Here is a 15,283-nt window from a genome sequence, read left to right on the forward strand (position 1 = left end):
CGCCGCCTGGCTGCGGTACGGTGGCGATCCGCGACCCCGGCTCCCAGGCACTCATAAAAAGCAAGAAGCAATTTTATTTGGGGGATGTGGAAGGCTTCACGAAAACTTTTACAGTTCCTGTTAGAACCCCATGGCGTGGGCAGGGCTGGTGCGCACCTCACAGTGGGGTGAGAGCACCCAACGGAGGGAGGTGGGACGCTGGACAGACACAGGAGCCCCGCAATAACTGCATTATAAGACGCATTTGCAGGAACATGGCGCGCAGTTTGCTGTCAAAGACTGTTGAAGGCCTTGGAAGGCAAGGCAGAGCCAGGCCGGGCCGGTAGAACCGTTTTCTGTGAGGAGCCTTCAATGATCAATGGTCATCAGAGGCGCCGGTTGAAGAAACAGTCTGGTCAGACCTAGGTGACCCTGTCCCCATTCCTCAAGCTGTCATGACCACACGGCCATCTCTTTTCTTCCCACACTTCTCTCCAAATGTAAAGTCAATACAGGGAATTATGTTCATCCAGTAATAAAATTCATGGACTCTTCTTAGAAGACACACTCCAACCGCTACCTTTTAGTCACAAAGGGTGGGGAAGGGGAAGGGGAGCGGGAACACAAGCAGAGCACGGTTCCAGCCTGCACAGGTCCTTGGGGTGCCTGGAAACGAGCACTGTAGCTATGAATCTTGACCGAGAAGTTGTGGGTGCACTGTGCTCTGTAAGATCAGAATATGCCAATCTTTCCTCATGCATGGACTCTGTCCTCTGAAGCTGGGGGAGTCATATGCCACCAGGACTACCAGCCTTTCAAATTTAACAGTGGGGCCTGGTGGTGTGCACTGCAATCCCAACATTTGGGCAGCAGATGTAGGAGGATTGAAAGTTTGAGACCAGCCTGGGTTCATACCAACAACAAAAGAGCTGGGTCTTGTGGCCCATAGCTCACGAACAGGTAGATTTTAATATCTTTCAAGCTTCATAATTTATTATTAACTGTGCATGCAGCAGTTCCAGTTGAGAAAAACCAGAGCTGGCGATGCTAGCATGAAAGCTTTCAGTTTTCTGCTATCCAAGCTCATCTATACAGAGATAAAACAGGAATCGTGGATGCTTCAGTAAAATTGAAGAGAGAACATTCGTCTGTGTGGCTGTTGAAAATGAGACACAGGGTTGGCAGTGTGGCTCAAGCGGTAGAGCACTGGCCTAGCAAGTGTGAGGCCCTGAGTTCAAAGCCCAGTACTACCAAAACAAAAACAGAAAAAGGGGTGGGGGGGAGAAAAAAGAAAACGAGAGGTAACAAAAGAGAAAGGCTGCCCTCTTAAGAACTGTTCCTGCAATCACTGGACGTCTGGGCTGATAGCACAGAGGCCATAGGAGGTGAAGGGAGACAAGAGACTCAGGACGCAGTGCTGGCTGCTTCTGACAATTGTACCCACGGCCAAAAGCAAGAATCTTTGCACACTTAAGGGCAGTTGGGATTTATTATGACAGTGTTAGGACCAGAAAATGGTTGTACTTTTGAGAAAGCTCACAGTGATAGTTAAATATTTTAGCGATCAAGCAGACAACACAGAGTGTGGGTGTACTGGAGAACGTATGAGTGATGCTTCTGGACACTGTCTTCCAGGAGGCAGCATTAAAAGTGACCTATGTCTGTTCTTCTGCATTCTGGACTTAAACAACTGAGGGTCGAAAATACTGAGAAAAGCAATACACCTGTATGGACTTCTTTTGTGTTATTCCCTGAGCAATACAGTGCAGTGCTGCTTAGCTAGCATTCATGCTCCATTAGGAACCGCAGAGGGGAGATGAGCTTGAGCATACAGCGGTGTGCACTGGTTATCTGCAAAGCCTGAAAGTTGTTTCATATAAATGGTTTGAGCATCTGCAGGGTTCAAGCAATTGCTCCGTGGACAGAGGACGACTGTGCTCATTTTCTGCCCCTTCCTAAGGAGCACCTCCCAACACATCCTGACCACACAGGGTGGGAAGGAAGCAAGTTGCACCCTGCTACACGTAACTGAAAAACTACAGGGTAACAGACAATGCTCAGCCTGCGCTGCCCCATTCAAACACAAAGGCAGAGGAAAAGGTCACGCTAACAATCTGCCAAGGCACTGTTTTGGGGAACACGCACATGTGAGCAGAAAGCGTAGGACTTAGACATTTAAATTTCCAGGGGTTAGCCCATGCTGGAACATGCTTGTGGGAACCTACTTGCTCTGAGCTGTTAAAAGGCAACAAATATGCACTAAGCCAGCACTGAAAGGAGTAGATGTTATCACTGCAACTTGTTTCCTTACCAAGTTTGCATTTGTCATTAGAAAACTGTTGAAAATTTTCCTGGGTATTTTTTCCTTCATTTTGTTTTGTGTTTCCCCCCCCCCCCCCCGACAGTATTCTGACTCTGAGACATGCCAGGAAGTCTGGTCAGATTGGTAGGACTCTTTCATGAGGCTGGGGAGGAACCAGGGAGACCACCTGGAGAACTTGTCTATGGACGTTTGTCAAGAGCTGGTTGCAAGCAAAGCATCAGTTACACAATAGAGTGTGTGTGAGAGTGTGTGGGGGACAAAGGTAAGACAGGCAGTTTCTGCCCTTAGGAGTTTCTTGTCTATTAGGGGAAATCGGCCGGTCTGGCATAAAATAGGGCACTGGGTTCTAATTCTGTCATTGATTAGCCATGATTGTATAGGGTGGGAGTATTGTCTTATAAGATGAAGGCATTATAACATGAAGGAGTTAAATATAATCAGCACGATTCTTCTTTTCTGGTGGAATTAGGGTTTGAATTCAGGGTGTTGCACTTGTTGGGCAGGTGCTCTACCACTTGAACCATACCTCCAGCTCTTTTTTGCTTCAGTTTACAGATAGGGTATCACTTTTTATTTCTCCCTTGGACCATGATCCTCCTACCTATGCCTCCCTTGTAGCTGGGATTACAGATGCTCAGCTTGTTAAGACAAGGACTCACTAAATTTTTTTCCAGGGCTGGCCTCAAAGCTCAATCTCCCTGATCTCTGTCTTCCAAGTAGCTAGGATTACAGGCATTTACCACCATGCCCGACCCTGTTAGTAGTATTTCTTTAAGTATATTCCAAATAAAATGAAGTCTGCCTAGAGAAGTTTGCACTCCGGGCAGCACTAGATTTTCAATGCATTTAGGGTAGCGGAGGTTTCCAAAGTCCTGCCCTGAAGAAAGCTTCTAAAGTTGGCATTACTCAAACTTATTTGACATGACACCATTAGCGTTTGCAGACTATGCTTTGGAAAATGGTCTTTATGGCCCTTTTAGCTTTAAAACTCTGTTAGTATGCTTCTTTAGATCCCGCCACTTCCATCCTTTTTCACCATGTATTTGGTATTTCATCGAGTCTGCAGCCTCTCATTATTTTCCATGACCTTTACTACTGTTAAAACTTATGTGAAGTTAAAACAGCGTTTTAGGTGACTTATAAAATCCATGCAAACTCTAAAAGTTTAGGGTTCTTTGAAAACATTCACAAGCATTACTGAAGATTAAAACAGAATGATATAACCCAGGTTGTCACCATTACAGTAGCAATGTTTACTAAATAAGACCTTTGAGATCAGATTCATGGGTTGGGGTATAGCTCAGTGGTAGCATGCTTGCCTACCATGTGCAAGGTCCTCGGTTCAATCCCAGAACTGCAAAAGAAAAAGTGCAGTGAGATTCATGTGTTTCAGATTCAGCCAGAGTATCATCAGATTCCTGGCAGAGGCTTGAGGGTTAGGAATGACACCAGAATACAGTCAAGAGACAAGAAACTTGAGAATAACCACACAAGGCTACTAGCCAACACCCAGTTGGGTAAAATTCTAGTTTCTTTTTTCCATGTATGATTGCTTTATTTGATTTTTAGCTCTGCCTTAACCTTTAGCAACTCATTTCTTCTTTAGCCTCATTTCCCTAACAATAGAAGGTTATTCAAAATCAATTTTAGGAATGGAGGGCTAGGGGTATAGCTCAAGTGAGAGAATGCTTGCCTAGCAAGCACAGGCACTGGGTTTAATTCCTAGTACAGAAAAAGAAAAAATCAAAGACACTCATTAGTTTTCTCAATTTCCCAAGTGCGTGATTCATTAGCACCCCAGAAGACAGAGCTGTCTACTTTATCTCACAAAGCAACTGAACTCCTGCTCCTCTTCCACTACAGATCTTACAGTAATATCTTGTTTTGGTTTGATCTGCGTTCAGGGGTTTGGGCACCATTGCTGTATAGAACAATGACACTAGCTGGGCCACCAAATGGGTTTCTTTTCCTTCTGTATACAATCGGGGATATATAGGGTGTTGAATGCCTCATAGACCAGAATACTTCAGCCAATGAGGGTGCAGCAGAGATGGAAAGAGACTGATGAAACTTGGGCCTGAGGCCTTTGGTGCAAGTAAAGAACAGGCACTGTTTGACAAAAAGAAATAAAGCCTAAGATTTCTATGGCTTGCTTCAAATATAAAGGAAAACCTAGGAGTATTTTGTAATTATGCCCCAAGAGACAGTTTATATTGGCTTATATACAGAATTACTGCTGACATAAAGTTAGGAATAAAAGAGCCTTATGCTAATTTTAAAGGGAAATTAAAACAAGGTTTAACACAAGACTCTCTCCTTTCTTTCAATAACACTTTGGCATCTAATTGGATTAAAGTTGAATGATCTTATCAGTACTCAAGAGAATCATAGCATGTACACAAAATAGAGAATAAAATTTTTAATAGTATCAAAAACAACTTTTTTGTCCAATTTAGTACTTGCTGGAATAAAGTTGGAAAATGTTACTCAGTACCTGACTTAGCTTCTAAGTCAAGCCAGAATTATGCACACTGTGTATTTCTGGAGTATATACAAGTACATCCCACGATAACATGCAGAGACATGGAAAAAAGAGGACTGTTAAGACCAAAATCGCCATCAATATTGATGAAATAATGAATTGGAAACAAACACTGGTCCAATAATTCAGAACATCTATTTTGAAAAGGAGGTGCTGAATGTTGCTCTTTCTAAGAACTCAAATAAATTTGACTGTTTCCTCAGTAGGAAAAAAAAGGAAGCAGGTATATCCTTCGGGTATGGGAACATACTTTTTCTTTTACTCAGTGATATCAAATTTAAATTAAAATCCTTGACAGAATTTCACTCTTTTAAGGTAAAAAGGGTTCTTTACATTCCAGTGGTTAAGGAGGAATCCCTTCAAGCTCTTAGGCATCTGAGTGTCATACCATCTACAGCAACACATGCTCACGTACCTTTAATGACGGTCATACAACATGGGTTTAATTTTCCTGAGAACTAAATTAGACCTACAAAATAAACAGGCTATGAAAATGACCTGAGTTCATAGGAATCTCTAAATTCAAAAGAGATTGCTTCAGCTTTGCTAAGATCTCATCAAAAGCTTTTTATAGCAAGAGTTTCTAAGTGAGTCACATACTTGGTCACAGAGCCTGGAATTTTTAAAAACACTAGGAAGAAGTGCTTTATGTTGTGCAAATTCAACGGAAGGCCAATACAGCCAACAGTACTGATGGTGCAGAGTGAAACCTATGAGTAAGCCGCAGACTCTACTGTCCTATAAAGAGGGGAGCGGGGGAATGTGCTACTGACTATCTCTGCTCCCATTGGACAATGATTACTGGGAGGCAAAGAAATTCCGTACAAGCTAAGTAAAGACAGCACCTTGAGTGGCACCTAGTGGAAGCCACTCAGAAGCAAGGGCTAGTTGTGGCAGAGACAGCTACGATCCCCTCAGTAACTCTTCCTTTGTATGTGAGAAACCAAGAATGTATATATAGGGGACACATTGGTTTCATGGTTACTTCTTAACTTCTGTTACTGTTTGCAGTCTACTAAGAGGTGACATGTGAATCATTAGTCACTAAATAGCATACAAAAGTTTATAGTGTAGCTTCAATCCAAGCTTTTTTGATTTGCTATATACTCTAACTCAAGGCACTTTAAATATTTTGGTGCCCTGGTGTTCCAACATGTAACATGAGAATAATGCTCATTTACTTACCTCAAGGAGCTCCTTATTAAATGGATTACTGAATGTACACCTCTTAAAGCACTTTGAGCTCCTCAGATGAAAAGCACTGTGGAAATAATTAGGTTGAGGAAAACCCTTCCAGTGCCTCAGCATCCTGATTTATTTTGCCTAAGCTTCCATGTTTCCTTCAACACTTAAAAAATAAAATTTGTTAGTGGTACTTCATCCCTTCATATACATTAACTATTTGGCACATAAATGTTTATACATTTCAAATAGTTGTCATATATCCTATTCCAAAGATTTTTTTTTTTACTAATTTTCTAGTAGTTAATGAAATGTACCCAAAATAGAGTACTTTGTGTGAAGCTTACAAAAATTTTAGCTTTCTCTGAGGTACATGTGATATAATAAAAAGTTCATTTTTAAAAAATAATTGAACTAGTATTGTGTGAAACCACGAGTTTTTAATGAAAAAAAAATACTGAATATGCCACAGTGTTGTATGTTCATCTGAAGAGTACAAAGATGGAGTTCTGAGAAAAGAAGGTCTTACCACTATAGAAAATAAATGTGGTTCTTAAATTATGTTCAAAGGGAACATTAAAAATGTAATGTTTCATACACTGAAATACAGCATTTAGTCAGGTAATAAATTATAAATACAGTGGTTCAAATACTGTTTTTTAGCATTAGTTTTTCTAAATAAGTTAAATTTGAAACATTTTAATGTTATGGTCTTCTTTCAAAGGAAGTGGAAATGGAAACTTGTACAGGAATCTAAACCAATGATAGTGTCATGTCACCTTTAACCTAGAATGCACTGGAACTTGACCATTTTACATTTATATTTTGGTTAGTGCAGCAGATTCAAATCATTGATACGTCTTTACACCTTGGGGAAATTAGATTGTGACTGATAACCTTTATTTGCCGTTCTCCCAGACTTTCCTCAATTCCAGGTCTTGCTTGATTCTCTGTGGGGGTTCTGTCAGACTCACAGTCAGAATGATGGAAACTGTAAGTAGCTTCTTTAGGACTGAAAACATGTTTTTTCTTTTTTAAAAGTAAAATAAAGTGCTTTTAAATTCAAATATTTCTTGCCCTAAACAAAACTGGAACAAAACTTAACCCTGACAGCTCCATATCTTGACACACACATTTAACAGAAAAAAAAAAATCAGTTTTGGGTCATTAATGTCCTTCAAGAGTTCAGATTGGGTCTAAACTGGGTTTCGCATCATTATTGTGCTCATGTTTATACATGAAGGTTAAAAGAAAGAGGGCGACATCCAAGGATGACCAATAGGCAGTATGTGATGTGACGGCTGACCAATAGCGGCTCTCCACAAGGCCTTCTCGGAGTTCAAAATCAATCCTGTGATCCAATTCCACTACAAAAAATCAAACAAGTAAAGATTACTTATGACAACATATGTTCAAGACAAAGTTGTTACAATTGAGAGTAACTAATGGAAATGGTTTTCTAATACTCCTCCCCTCAAAGAGACTTTTTGTTTTAACCTTATGGGACGTTCAAATGAGCTTTAGTAGTTCAGGATTCTATTTGGAGTTTATTTCTTTGTTTGCTCAAGTTGAAAGAAAAAAAAATTTGGCATCATGGCATATTTTTGGAAAAAAAATTGGGCTCAAATTATAGATTAAGTATTACCACTTAATCTTTGTTGCTAGTCTGCTAAATAGGGAAACACCACCCTTAAGAATTATGATCAGGGTTCCAAGCATAATGCTTGTGGGAGCCAACCACACACTAGTTTGCATTCTGGGATGCAAAGTCTGGGATGTTCAAGTACCCATTAAATGTTTATTCCAAAGAACCCACTGGATGGCTAGGAAATAGTGATGATTCTTGGGAGGAAGGACTTTACTTGTAACAACGCTGTTCTCAACTGAGTGTGCATTCAATTAAGACTTTTCTAAATCCCACATAAGGTCCTTCTAATACTTTTTAAAGAAAAATCATCTTAACAAATGAAAGCTCTAAGAAAATCTTAATGGGCTCACTTCACAGATCCTTAGAGATAACACTTACAAAAATGACATTCTGCAAGGTCAGGTGACACATGCCTGTAATCCCAACACTCAGGAGGTACGTGCAGAAGAATTGTGAATTCAAGACCAGCCTGTGCTATACAGCAAGAGCCCATCTAAAAAAGACACTGTAATCTTCAGAAATTCCTTTAAAACTATCAGTGAGCCATACAGTATTTTGAAGGGTCTATTTTACAAACAAAACAAAAACACCTAGGTTACTACCAGACACTTAAAGTCTCCTGTTTGTTCAGAGTGCCAAAGGACGTCAAATGTAAAAATGGGCAAAAATGAAGAAAACTGGATGAAAAAATTGAGTTTTGCTTTACACTGGAAATTTGTTGTTACACACAGAAAATCCTGTCACTCTAGGAAATAACTTTACTTATAAAATAAGCTAACCCACAATAAGTCAGAAATAGCTGAAATCCACATGGACCTGTGAGGTAGGAATGCCCTAATCCTTTATCTTTTGCATTCCATGGGCCTCTGAAGGCACAACAGTCTGGAAGATGAAACAAAGAAGAGGAAACTGGAATTCTCAGGCAAGTAAGAGGAGTCAAGAAGAAGTTGCTTATAAAAAAAAAAAAAAAAGGGGAAAAGCCGAAGAGACAGGAAACCTATGTGGTGAGGACCACCACGTTAGACCGTCTTAAGAATTTACTTGCAAATGCCAGTGCATCATCAAAGGGAGATTTTTCATGTTACAACCAGTGTTGTTTGGCACCATTTTGATCTTATGTTCCTCAAATTTATTCTTAATGTTACTACTGTCTTACAACAGTAGTAACATTCATAGACATTCAAATGTTAAATTACTGTCCTATTATGTGTCCTTGTCATTCTTTCATTCAAAGGGACTTTAATTATGTCATTAACTAAATTGGTTCCCTCTATTCTATTTGTCTGGGTTGCACTCAACAACATGGGCATTAGGCAGACAGTTTCTTCCCGATGAAATTGTTCTAAGTCTCTCATCTTCTTAACAGACTGGCTGTCAGTACAGAACTTCCCATCAGTTAGTTCTGAGTTGTGTGGAAGGATAGATGGAACTAGGTGGGCCTGTGCCTCCTCTTCTCTTTCTCTTTTGCATGGATCACAGAATTTCAAGGGAGCGAGGTTCTACATGTGCTGTGCAGTACGCTCCTGCCCAGAGCTTAGATGAAAATGGAGTTGCCTTGGATCTGCTTTCTCATTACTACCATCCCAAGAATGGGTGGCACCACACAGGCTGCTGATTCTCTTAGTTTCTCTGCTGACTTGGGTCAGAGGGAAAGGAGATAATAAAATTACCACTTTTCTTCTTTTACCCTCCTTCAAAAGCATATGTGTTAGATTTTTTTTTTAATCTACATAGACAGAATATAGTTTTTGGACTGTTGAAGAAAAGTAAAAATGAGAAAGCAGCTCTGGTTTTATATATACATGAATTCTTTGCTGTTTTAAGACACATATTTTATTTCTGGGGAGTCACACATATGGCCTATTTCCTTCCCCATTTTCCAAAGCAGTGTGTCTTGCAATCTCCATAGTATGAAGGTCAGTCATTAGTACTGTAGTTTCATTAGAGAATTCTTCAGTGTACAAGGTTTGTTAATATGATTACGGTACTGAAAAACAGCATATATGAATAGAAAGTAAGCATCTTTGTATTATAATATGTACTAACTGAAAAGTTTCTACTATTTAATGGAAGCACCTCAACTTTTCTGAAGAGGAAATTTCAAAAATGTAGTGACTAATAACAGGCTATCTCACGTGTAAGTAATAATTATGGTCATAATTGTATGATATCTGGCTTCAGATAAGCACCAAGAAAAATACTTAAAAGTAATAGTCAAGGATAACTTATGCTTTCAAGTGACTAGTGAAAGATTCACTCAGAAAAGGAAGGATTATGTTCACTTTAACTTAATTCTGTGCTGTCTCAGAGCAGCTACACATTTTATGTGGTTAAGTGTTTGACACTCAAGGAATATTTACAACTTGTGAATTACAGTTCCAAAATATATTTAAGAATATTCTCCAACTACCCTTCATTTAAAAAAAAAGAAAAATTCCAAAATGAATTTTATAATTGTCATTTCAAAAATTTTTCTTAATATTATTTATTTCCGATTGTTTGTTGCTAGCATACACACACCACACACACACAATTGCTATCTGTATATTGGCCTTGTATCATGGCATTTTGTTAAAGTTACTGTGTTGTGTTCCTGAGTGAAGATTCCTCAGGATTCTTTTGGATGTTCTTTGTTGATAGTTAAGTTATCTGTGACTAAAGACAACTTTCCATCTTCAAAAAAAATTTTTTTCTTTAAACACATTTATCCTGGAAGACATTCAAATTCCTAACAGTACACAACTAAACTCTGAATATAAAAATTCCAGGAAATAGCCAGATTTGTTGGCCTCTCCACAATGTGGCTTAATAGACTTTTCCAAATGTATTCATAAGCACTCCCACTCCCACTCATTGGAGGCTCTTCTCAAGCAAACTGACAGTTCTCAACATACCCTGTGGATCTTCTCATGCACTCTCTATTCATTTCTGCATGTCCACTTCCTACTTCTTCCACAAAGCCATGTATGATTTCTCCAGGTGAAAGCAATCTCTCATTCTTCAGCATTGACAGATCCCTTTCACCTGTAGCTCTGCTACATGGCTCATCACACACTACCATGCAATTGCATACTTATCTTCCTTCCCTACTAGAACATATGCTCTCTAGAAAATATTTCACTTCATACCAGTGCTTAATAACTGTAGGTAGTGCTGAAATCTATTTCATTTGATATTGTTTTAAGTGACTACCATGTTGGCTCATGGTAAACATTTAATAAAGTAACTGAATGAGTGAAAACAAGGAAAACAGAAGTCCTATCGTCCTATCAATGTTGCCAACTGAATCTTTTTGGTGTAGATATGCTCAGGGGCTTAACTACTTGGGTAAGTGAGGACAGTCTGGAAATACAAGGGCTATGTGATCGTATAGCAAATACATGGGCAGATCCATTTCCCTTCTATCTAAAATGCAAAAAACATAAGTAAAATTAAGTCTTTGGCTGGAGATGGAGCTTGGTGATAGAGCACTTGCCTAGTATGCACAGGATCCTGGTTTCGATCCCTAGCAATACACACACACACACACACACACACACACACACAACACACACTTTTTTTCTTTATGGAAGTGTTTGGCTATTATATAAGCAAGAAGCAGAGAGATTACTTATATATGATCATTTCTTGAGGAGAATTCACTGAGTTAGGTCAAACTATTGCTATGGAGCAAAAAACTCAGCTTGTTACACTAAAACATTGTTTTTGAACTTGTATTAAGTAATGTTTTTTTTGATAACTGAAGAAAATTATGAAAATTATCAAACAGAGCTGGACATGGTGCTCATGCTTATAATCCTAGCACTCAGGATGCTGAGGCAGGAGGATATGAATTCAAGGCTAGCCTGGGATATATATAGAGTCCCTATCTCAAAACAAAAACAAAAACAAAAACAAAACCCCCCCAAAAAAACCTAAAACCAAATGAAAAAATAAAATTATCAAATAAACTGTAAAATTAAGTGTAGTTAAAATATCCAAAGAAAACCCTAACTGTGTGTTTTTAAAATCAAAGACAAAATCCAATATTAAAAAGAAAAATAGGAAAAAGAAGCTGTAGAAAAAGGAATGAGAAATTAGTCACAGAAATAATTTTAAACTGTTAAGATTAGTCCTTGGGGTTGGGGATTTAGATTAGTGGCAGAGTGCAAGGCTTTGGTTTGGTCTCTACCGCCAAAAAATATCCTTAGTGATACATGTTAAAAGTTAAGAGACTGAAAATATCTCTTGAATCCAATAATACTATTTTTGTAAAAGTCAATCTACTCCCATGAAAGTATAGATGTATATTTGTGTTGGAACCAGATATCAATAATGGCATACCTACAACTCTAAGTGTTAATGTTACTGATATCTGAAACCTTTTTATATCTAAGTATATTACACGAAGAATAGCATATGTCTTTAAAGACTTTAGGATAATAAAGAAGAAACTGGACTAATGCCTTTTTCCCTCCTCTAAAAGGTTCCTTCTTTGAAGGAGTTATACCGGAATATAATATATTTTAGTACATTAAATGGCTAATCAATACTTGGTTTTAGGAATACTACCATTTAAGATTAGAAAACATGAACTCTAAGTAGATAATTTTCATAGTGTTCTGAGTGCTATTCCTAACAAATACCATACCGAGGGCATTATCTTTATTCTGCATTACATTTTCCGGAAAAAGAAGTTGTGGGAGATAAAAGAACGATTCTTGAAGTCTGAAATCTGTGAAAAAAAACAAACAAGATGCTGTAAAGTCGAGGCTGGTGGTTAAAATGGCCTTCAATGTTGCAGTGGCCAAAAGTTAGAACAATACTTCTAAATAAGGTGATTAAGCCTAGCATAAAGAGGTATACCCCTTGGTTTTTGTGAAGAGCTCTTTCATGGAAAATGTAAGCATATTTAAATTTTGAAGTATAATGTTGTAACCTGGTAACAAGGAGATAGTCCTCAAATTTGTGGCTAATTTAGGTTCCAATCTAAACAATGCTAAAAGAATCACAGATCTTTTCATCTCATATGTTACAAACACAGGGGGCACAAGAAATGAAACCATGAAAAGAAGCCTAGACTTTTCAAAAGAAATGAATAGTTACATAAGACAAATTGACTTGATGAAAATAAAGAGATTCCAACTGACCACAGATTCAAAGCCTGTGTTCTTACCATCAGACAGCGAGAGAATCAAAGACAGTGGCTTCAGAATAAGGGTCATTCAGAAGAACTAAGGTAACCAATGGGAGTAAAAAGAAGAAAGGAAGGTAGGAAGCCAGTCACCTAATCACAACGACCAAGTTCCAGAAAGAAGATTTAAGGCAGGAAAGCTTTCTAATTCGAAAGATATAGCTGAGATAGCAGTTATGACATAAGGAATTTGTCTAAGTCCAGATTATCTAGAAGGGTGTATTATCGAAGCAAGCCAAAGAATTAGTACAGTAAATAATGGGGATGTGACTTAAAATTCGGAATTCTGCTACAGTAGTGTGACTGTAATCTTCACATCTGTATTTTGAGATGAATATATATATATATGTAAAATCAAGACTCATGATTAGTTCAGATTTAGCTGAGACTACAGTTGACAAGAATTTACCATTAGGACTAGCAAATAATTTGTATGCAAGAATAGAGAATATGGCTGGGACTGTACTGCACAAGGCCCAGGGTTTGAAAAGAAAAAGAGAGTATGTGTTTTGTCAAGCTAACCATCTCTACCAACTATAGTTCTGAAAGAAGAAATAAGAGGCTTCTCATTATCATTTTGAAATTAATACATCAAATACTAAACAAACGAAGCTTTCTTCCCTTAGATCCTGTAAATCGTACACACGTTTTCATTACTACTTTTCTGGAGCTCTGCTCTTGCTGTGGTCTCCTTGTTCCCTCATTCACCCTACTGTGTTAGCATTACTGCTGTACATTACCAATATCATAACGAACCATGAGTTGTTAACTGCTACCTTTCAAATTTCTTTCAAGTTAATTCCCTTAGAAGTTAAGAGTTTTAACATCTGCATGTTACTACAGAATTTTATATATTCATAATCACATTTTTGATATTAAGTAAAAACTAGAACTTAAGTCAGCAATAGCATAGAACTCATAGGAAAACTAAAATGTGAGTTTTACACAAATATCAAAGTCTAAAAAGAATTTTCTATACATTATTCAAAAGGCTTACAATCATAAAATTTTCAGTACTCAGGAAGCTTAAATTTAAAAATGCTGTTGGCCCAAGTAGGAGTGGCTAAGCCCTAGTGATAATCCGACCTGGTGTGGTGGTGACTTCTGGAGGAACTGTTCTTCCTGTAGGACCATCACACCTGAACTTACTTCCTTTTTAAGTAAGCTTATGGATGGCATAAAGCTTATGCTGGTCATTTCAAAATTTAGGGTAGTTGACAAAGTAAGAACACAATGCTACAAGTAACTGAAATATATTTAAAAAAATTTTTTAAAGATAGAAAGTTTTCCTCTTGTTAAAGTTACAAAAAAAGGGAGTACCTGGTTTCAGAATTCATATTTCCTCTTTCATTGTCAATGGGAAAATAAGACTTGATGTACTAGCTGTATTTTACTAGACACTTAAAAATAATGTTCAAGCTTTAGACTTCCAGAAGTAAATACATACTAAATGTATTAGTGTTTTACAGCTAGTCAAGGTTTTAAAGTTTGTACGCCCACTGGAAGAAAATCAAAAAGTCCCATTCTAAAGCTAAGTTCAACATGACGATCCAGTCACTCACTCATTTTTTGAGCCATATAGTGGAACTAATAAAATTTCTAAGCTTTGAAGGTCTTGTAGGCTAGATCAGAGGAGTTGTGGGATTAGTAGCTGAATGGCTTTCACAAGCAATTTTAAAGTCTCAAAACCACATAAAGCATAGATTTGAAGCAATTACATGAAATCTTAACCCTGAGAAAACCATATTAATAAAAATACACTTTATAAAAATTAGGGGTACTTTCCCGAAAGAGATTTACTTATGCTTGACATTTTAGACCCTTACGCCAGAGGCCCTGATTTGGCTATTAATTCGCCCATGCAGGAACTGCAACTGCAAAAAATATACGTGGAAGGAAAATACTTTTTCTATAAAAACTAAGGTTTTTTCGAGAGTTGATCTTTCTTATCCTCTTAAGTTTTAAAAAGTTTAAAAAAGATAACAGTATAAACTCAAGGAAAGAACTGTATAACTAACATGCAGAATCAAGAAAGCCAGAACTGCTATGTGGAAGGGTCTGTGTTGCCACAGTGGTAGTAGAAGGCGAGGTAACCGGCTTCTTCTCATCTTCTATTGTGTCTTTTGATGTGTCAGATGGCTGTGATGCAGATGAGCGACCAAATCTTGAGAACAACATTCCTCCAAGGCCCTTTCCAATGCTCGCAGCTCCTGCATTTCACAAAACAGGATAGTCATGCTATTGAATCGCACCACACTCTAAGCTGAAGAGCACCACCCACAATTACAGCCAATTGGCAGAGGAACCAGGTCCTACTCATGCCTTTTCAGGGTGGAGACATAAGAAAATTATAATTTGTACTGTAGGTTTTTAAATAAAAATGGTGTTGAAAAGAAGAAAAAGTCGGATAAACTCTAGGAATGCAGCTTATAGGAA

The 15,283-nt window shown here is 38.1% G+C and overlaps 1 protein-coding gene across 8 annotated transcripts in view; it reads right to left on the reverse strand.

The window, feature by feature from the left end:
* Positions 1 to 6,435: 6,435 nt before the first annotated feature.
* Ddhd1 (DDHD domain containing 1) overlaps positions 6,436 to 15,283 on the reverse strand; it is a 74,346-nt gene continuing 65,498 nt past the window's right edge. For 4 of the 8 annotated variants that reach the window (XM_020172177.2, XM_074067957.1, XM_020172178.2 and 1 more), the window contains 3 exons: positions 14,866 to 15,057; positions 12,305 to 12,388; positions 6,436 to 7,393 (listed from right to left, as the gene is read on the reverse strand). In XM_020172177.2, coding sequence (XP_020027766.1) covers positions 7,212 to 7,393; positions 12,305 to 12,388; positions 14,866 to 15,057 — 458 coding nt within the window. In that variant the 3' untranslated portion in view covers positions 6,436 to 7,211. The remainder of the gene's footprint in view (positions 7,394 to 12,304; positions 12,389 to 14,865; positions 15,058 to 15,283) is intronic. The other 4 variants (XM_020172174.2, XM_020172173.2, XM_020172176.2 and 1 more) reach the window with 1 other exon arrangement.

This window comes from Castor canadensis, chromosome 3 (assembly GCF_047511655.1).
Source record: "Castor canadensis chromosome 3, mCasCan1.hap1v2, whole genome shotgun sequence".
NCBI lineage: Eukaryota > Metazoa > Chordata > Mammalia > Rodentia > Castoridae > Castor > Castor canadensis.